Source organism: Leptonotus elevatus, chromosome 13 (assembly GCF_054856555.1).
Source record: "Leptonotus elevatus isolate MCC_2025b chromosome 13, RoL_Lele_1.0, whole genome shotgun sequence".
NCBI lineage: Eukaryota > Metazoa > Chordata > Actinopteri > Syngnathiformes > Syngnathidae > Leptonotus > Leptonotus elevatus.
In genome coordinates this window covers 21,180,001-21,187,591 of record NC_141251.1, presented here as the reverse complement: position 1 = coordinate 21,187,591, position 7,591 = coordinate 21,180,001, and the positions used below count along the sequence as shown (strand labels likewise).

Genomic DNA, 7,591 nt, shown 5'->3' with positions numbered 1-7,591 from the left:
CTGCAACGCAAATAGAGCACAGCTGGCGATGAGTCCGCTTTGTTTTAGTCAGTTAGTCAAAGTCAGCTTGACTGTTAAATCTAGCTAAATCTAAATAGTAAATCTAAACTATATACTAATATAAATAGCTACTAAATATACTACATCTAAGTGGTAGCTAAGATATATTCAGTGACATATTTATAGATCAAAAAGTTGGAAGCTGGAGTTATTACAAATTTAGCTAACAGGTACAAATCAATAATACTTTACTAGTTACTTATCTGACGGTAGAAAGAAAACATGCTAAGTAGCTGTAGCTCACATAGCTGCCTAGTGATGAACGTAAATCCAGAGAGCTGGAACTAACAGAACTAGCTACATGTTCGAATGAATAAAAATAAAACAAGTTTGTGACAAATATATAACCAGCCGTCAGGCTGAACATACTGTAGCCAGTTACCAAGTCAATGCAGTTGAAAACCCAGCTAGCAAGCTAAAGATAATGCAAAGCTATTTACGCAAACGTATTTTCAGGTAATAACCAAAAACAGATCATGTAAAAAAATAAAAGACAATGAGCTGAAACTATGAGAACATTTTGTTACCAAATACGCAGCTATTAACTAGTCAGCTAATGCACTACCAACATAAATCTAGCCAGCAGGATGCAGTTAACAAATTTTGCGACAAAGAACGTACAGAATGAAAACATAAATAAAATGAATAAAATAAAAACACGTTCGCTATGAATGTAAAAAGTAGGTATCATGTTTATACTAATAAACAAAACAAGTTAGCTTCTGATGTAGCTAGTAAACTGAAGCTCATATTAAATATTTAACTAATTTTATAGATATGTTTTAGGGAAATTACTTGAGGTTGGCTCAGGGTAAAAATTCACAATATCCCAAATTGTACCGATCGTAATTGGTAAAATTATTACGCATTCTCTGAATTACCTTTTGTTAACAAATATTTTGGTGGCTTGAAATTGTTCATTAGTTGAAATTTGTTGAATAATTCTTCTTAAAAAAAATAAAAAAATCTCTTTGGTGTCGCTCTTCTCACATGCACAAGGAATACATGCTTAAATCCAGGATATATCACACCTTCTCATAATTGTTCATTAGTTGAAATTTGTTGAATAATTCTTCTTAAAAAAACAAAAATCTCTTTGGTGTCGCTCTTCTCACATGCACAAGGAATAAATGCTTAAGTCCAGGATGTATCACACCTTCTTCTCATAAGCACAATGAATACATGTTTAACTCCTGGATTTTTTGTGATCATCATGCTTTGACACTCTCTCCACATTAGCTGGCATAAAAAAAAAAAATAATCCTAGCAAATGTGTTACACCTCATGTTATTACATCACAGCAAAAAGCGAGCATTACTGTAATTGAGTTACTCTTACAATACGATAACTTACATAAAAATAATAATAATGGAGTTTTACTAACACAGTGTTATCTTATTGGTTGAAATATGCTGCAAGAATATCACCTTAAAAATACTTAAAAAAAATACACAAACAAAGGAAAAAGTCAGTTACATGGTAGATAAATTGTGTTAAAATTCAGCAAGAAAGAAATGGACTATTTTTGTTTAAATTCACATTGCTTAATAATAACAATAATATACTAGCTGATATTTAACTTACATCAGTTTCCCGGCCTCATGCCTCCAGAAACCTTGAGGACGTGGAGTCTGACTGCTGCGACACCGTGAAGGTGTCCTGCAACACTAGTGGCCGAGCAAACAACATATATATATATATATATATATATATATATATATATATATATACACACGTGTGTGTGTGTGTGTGTGTGCCAGTACAAGGGGGGGAGGAGAATCCCTGCATAATTCCCAACACTACCTTTCACTATACTGTGTGTGTGTGCTGTAGTTAGCTTAGCCTTGTATCTGACCTCCTTAACTTTGACTCCTACAATATAAGTTGCTACACATGCTTCAAAGATTAGAAAGAAAGAAAGAAAGAAAGAAAGAAAGAAAGAAAAACAAGTTAGCTCACTGGAATTTTAATTTGAAATTGAAATAACCTAAAATCAACCCAAAAAAATATTTAAGGCCACCATTTGTGAATAATTAGCAATGAGAAGACCGATTTCATCCAGTTTCACTTTTATTCCTTTTGAGAAAAAGTCTTGTTCACATCACTACATACACATTGCACAGGGCATTGTTAGTTAAAAGAAGCAGAAATGACAAAACAACCAGCGGCAGCTTTCACAAACATCTCAAATTTACTTTACATTTCCAAAAATAAATGTTTAATTTGACATACTGTGGAACTGTATCGTGAAACCATTGATATCACTGCAACAACATTTTCATTTGTTATATCGAGATAGTGATTTATCGTAGTTTTCTTCGTTATATCACACATTCGCCATATCGTGATACCATTGTTATTTTTTGAAAAGCATTGCAATAATATCAGTATTCATTTGTCGTAGATATTGTACATAATTTTCTTCCATTAGACCCAATGTATCAGTTTCTTCAAATTGGTCTGCTACTGTATATTGTGACGTATTGTACACTATTGTCCTTTCAGCGTATCAATTATCACGCTATGGCTGTATCATGATACCACTTTGTATTGTTGGATAAATATTGTGATATTATATCATACTGTGTGTTACGTTACTTCCGGAGACATCATGACATATCGTAGACAATTTTCTTTCACTATATCAATTATTCAGTATCCCGATATCAATTGTATCACGATACAGACAATGTATGTGAAAGCTGGCCATCTTAAAAAGAGTGACAAATTGCTGGTGTAGGATAGATTATTCATATTTACAAAAATCTCTGTATATATACACATAAACAACTAATTAAACATGTCAAACATTCCAGACAAATCATTTAAATCAACACTTTCTCCCCAGTATCGCTAGTTTAAAGGCTTGGACTGGTCAACGGGGCGTTTGTTTGATAACAGACAAAGAATTTAAAAAACAAAACAAAATCTTTTTCAAGTTGTGCAAGAGGCAATGATGTCACGACAAGCGAGGTCGACTCAGATACAAAGATTTCGTCGTGACACATTTGTCCACCCAAACTGGTTTTAAATGTTTAATAAAAAACACTTTTGCCTTAAATGGCGTTCAAATAAAAATCAGCAGGACACACGACAAAAAGGAGGAGTTCTCTCTCTTTACGGTCACGCTTGCATATCCAAAGGGTCACTTTTAGCATAGGTCAGAGTGTACTACGACCTTAAATGGATATCAAATAAATGCTCAAACTGCTTCCATGCATTAGGATGCTAACTGCATAGCCAAGTAGCTCACGGGTGAAACAGTTATTTTAATAGAGGCATGGTCCCAGTACTTTATTACATTAGCATTGTCGCTAACACAGAAATCATGGCATTACTTAATGAGATTAAATAGGAAAACAAACATTAAAAACAAAATAATTACATCTTAGCATTATTATCATAATATTAGATCAAATGAGATTGTATATTGTGTACTTTAAATTTAAAGCAGGGTTTTTCCTGCCGAAAAATTTGGAGGTGGCCATCTCCTCATTCCTATATATTTTTATTTTTTTACTGAAATTGCGCTATTACGTATCAGAAATGCTGCTAAAATCATAGATTTTTATTTTTTTTGCCTCCTGCCAATGTGTCGGGATGATTTTGTGCATTTTCAAAATATGTTAATATTTTTCCTTTTGTAATCAAAAGAAACATCTGATGTCGAAGAAAATAAGCAGAATTAATTAGTTAAAGTATCTTTTCAAGGCAGAAAATGTTAACAAGAAAAACAAATGTAAATACCAGCACAAATAATCAGAATGGTGCCACCTTAGCCTCAGTTTGAGCCAGGAAAAACCCTATGACTTTTACATTATATGTTAACCATAAATAATCTGTAGTGTACTTGATGTTTAACCACAAAATTGCCGGCCAGGAATACATTTTGTGGTCTGGATTTACCAGATGCTTGCAGTCATGACCGAACTTGACCAACATTTGCAACCAAAAATTTAATATTATTAACATGAATAATACAATAAAAATAATCCAGTTGTATGTACAGTATCTGATGAAGGTTGTTGAGGTTTTTCAAATTTTCGTACCGCCGCGTAATAAGAGGGCTTACAGTGCTGACATGGAATGAGGGAAAACTCTATTTGGCAATATTCCGGCTTCGGAGGTAGTACAGCCATAACAAAGGCGGGATTGTGTAAAAAGGTAAGGCCTGGATGGCGGTGGTACGAGGGTGGGAAGACCTGGCACTCTTTTCATGCCTTAAAAAATTAAAAACAATTGTTAGCGTCCGATGGCTATTGTATACACACTGGCTGTAGTGTCAGCGGCGTAGCAGAGGCGGGATTGTGTAAAAAAGGTAAGACCGGAATGGCGGTGGGAAGTTGTCCTGAAACTAACTTCTTCTGTTGAAAGCAATTGACAGAAGTTAGACTGTTAGAATTCAGACTGTCCATCCGAATTGTCTGTTACAGCTCTGCTACTAACCATTTTGCCGACTCGCTATGTGCAACAGGCAAAAGACACTGAAGTTAAAAACGACACAAACATGAAGGCTTGGACGCAAACAGACAATGTCAAAGGGTTGAGGTTGGGGTTCGAGGCCCCGCTCAAGCGTCACCAAGGCAACCAAGCACACAAAAAAAGACGACAAAGCGGTGAAGAGAAACCGTTGGTTAGTTATTTTTTTTTATCAGTTTCTGGCTGATGGTTAACGAGTGTGAAACCATTGAGACCTTCCGCTAGCTTTGAGCTAGCGCTGAACAGGGATTAGAAAGAAAAAAAAGGGGGGGGGGGGTGGATTGCTATGGTACGGTAGTCCAAGGGAAGAGCAAAAATACACAAAATGGTGGACTCTAAGGGTGTTTTCCACTGTTATATTTAGCTCTATTAGTGTCATCTCAGTATGTTTTGACTCTGGTCTAATAACAAGATTACACCCTTCTCCATACAGGCTAGCCCTAACAAACAGTAGCAATTTAGACAATCAAGCAAGGCCGCGGAATACCATCAAGTAGCTGAGTGCACTTTTAAGGGTACGTCTTGACCTGCTAAACCAAAGATGCTATGCTAATAATAACTACCTGTGGTTGATCACCATTACAATGCTTTTTGGGTCACATCAGATTCTTATGTGACCAAATAAACCATAGCACCGTAGTTTGGTGAAAACAAATGGCAGTGCTAATGCTTAACACAAATGCTAAACGTTAATGCTAAAATCTATCAGCGAAAGAAGTTACAGAGGTATTTAACTGAAGGGTTAGATGAGATGGCACAGAGAAGCATGAGAAAAGTTAGATGTCAAGCAGACAAAGGGGAAAAAAGCATATTATTGGACAATTAGCAAGGCTGCGGGAAACTAAGGAATAGCAGAGTGCGCGCTTCAGTGTACATGTTCACGCAAAACTTAAGACCAATCATGCTAACGCTAGCTACCAGTGGTTGCATCACTGTTAAGATATTTACTTATTGTGGTCAGACCTGACCAAATGAACCACCTGGGAGGGAAACAAACAGTTTGATAAAACAGAATAAACCGCTAAATATTTAAGAGGTATTTAACATAGTGGGTAGATAGATGGCACAAACATGCGTGACAGAAGATGTAAGAGGACAGTGGCAGAGGAGCTCGAGATGGTTCTTTTAGCATTTAGCAACAAGCAGACACAGAAGGCGATGTTGAGTGTTGTTTACTTTGTCAGGTTTCTACTACCTGGTTGTCTTTGTTGGCTCGACAGGCCTACTGACCAAACTTTTGGCGACTGGGTTACCTTCTTGTGCAAGCTGCTGAATTGTTTGCTTCACTTTTGGCGACAAGTGGATACAAAAGGCCATGTTTAATACGATGGCAAAGAACAGCTCAGCGCTGGTAAAACAAGGCAAGGAAATGCAAGACAAACAGAAGAGATGCTAACTGAAGCGTAGCTCGGGAGAAGACATGATGTTGGTCCACACTGGGAGTCACGAAGGGAAACGAAAAGCAAAAAGGCCATGTGCAGCGGGGTTCCTATTTGACCACAAAGGGACAACTTTTGCATTACCATAGCCACATTTTGGCTAATCCCCTGTTAGCGGTCCTCTTATCTTAAATAAATGCCCTTTCCAGGGGCGTGATGCTACAGTAGCTCGTCATCAAAAACTCAGGCAAGGACAAAGTCAATTAGCATAAATTTGTGATTACAATTGTACAACCTCTACGCTTTGATGGCTATGTACAGGCGATCCCCGATGGCTTTCCCCCAGTTTTGCTCGCTTTCACGTGTCTTGTAGTAATTCCATTAGCAGCCTATGCGGCGTTCGCAGCATTTTCAGAGTTGATGACATCACAGCATTGGAAGGAGGGAGGCCATTCAGGGGTCCTCGGTGGTCTTGAGAAGCTCCATCAATGCGCCCACGGCTCCGAAGTAACCCTGAGGAAATGTATTTGTTCAATTAGGCAGCTTTTTGTGAACAAAATTACTTTCAATTGGCTCTTATCGTATTTTGAGTACGTCTGTTAGTGATTTCGACAAGGAGGAGCACAGAGTTAAGATATTGACTGCTACATTAGCTTCTGGTGCTATCTGCTTGTTCTGGTGATAGCCAACTTGTTCCATTACAATGTCATTGATGTCTTGGTGGGTATATTAACAAAATCACTGACCTGGAATCTTCTGTGACTTCTGCTTGGCATTTTTGTGCTTATGTAAAAGGTTAATGTTGTTAAAATGTGACTTTTTACCTCGTGCTCTAGAAAGAGCGCTCGCAGCTGTCCTTTGGACCAGAAGTCCATTGCGTAGGCCAGCAGTTTGGTGGACACCGTGTTGATGCGCAGGAAGTTGCCCACAAACACCACACGCTCGATATTCTGCCAAATGAAATGTTACCTGGTCACCTCAAAATTATGTTTAAAAAAGTGTTATATATGTATTGTATATCAATAAAAGTATATAATACATCCATGTGGCATCAATCTACTGATCTGAATATATGACTGGATAGCCGATAGCCCATACACGCCCGTACAAGCCGTCAAAGTGTCAGGGCGGCCATCTTGCTTCTCCCACCTCGCGAGTAGACTACTGTATAAATGATATGGTATACGTACAGATTAGACATATACAGCTCATAGGCTCTTAGTATACAGCCCGGGGGTGGGGATGAGGGGTTTATGGCGGGGTGGTCACTATTTTTTAACAAGTTACAAAAAAACAAGTGGACGGTATGTGCTGCTTTGAACACCCCCCTTTTCTTTTATCGCTCAGTTCCTTAGACGCCAATATTAGATTTGACAGAGGCATCTTTTGTTGAATTAAAGTTCTTCTTCTTTTCCTTCCGGCTTTTTCCTTCAGGGGCCGCCACAGCGAATCAGTTGCCTCCATCTAACCCTGTCCTCTGCATCCTCTGCTCGCACACCAACCTCCTTTATGTCCTCTTTAACTACATCTATAAACCTCCTGTTTGGTTTCCCTCTAGACCTCCTGCCTGGCATTTGGAAACTCAGCATTCAACTGCCAACATACTCACTATCTCTCCTCCGGACATGTCCAAACCATCTCAGTCTGGCCTCTCTGACTTTATTTCCAAAGCC

General features: G+C 37.9%; 1 protein-coding gene across 2 annotated transcripts in view; it reads right to left on the bottom strand.

The window, feature by feature from the left end:
- Window positions 1-2,112: 2,112 nt before the first annotated feature.
- Window positions 2,113-7,591, bottom strand: part of pank1a (pantothenate kinase 1a) — a 25,386-nt gene continuing 19,907 nt past the window's right edge. For both annotated transcript variants that reach the window (XM_086093197.1, XM_086093198.1), the window contains exons 7-8: window positions 6,743-6,868; window positions 2,113-6,431 (exon numbers count right to left, since the gene is read on the bottom strand). In XM_086093197.1, coding sequence (XP_085949323.1) covers window positions 6,372-6,431; window positions 6,743-6,868 — 186 coding nt within the window. In that variant the 3' untranslated portion in view covers window positions 2,113-6,371. The remainder of the gene's footprint in view (window positions 6,432-6,742; window positions 6,869-7,591) is intronic.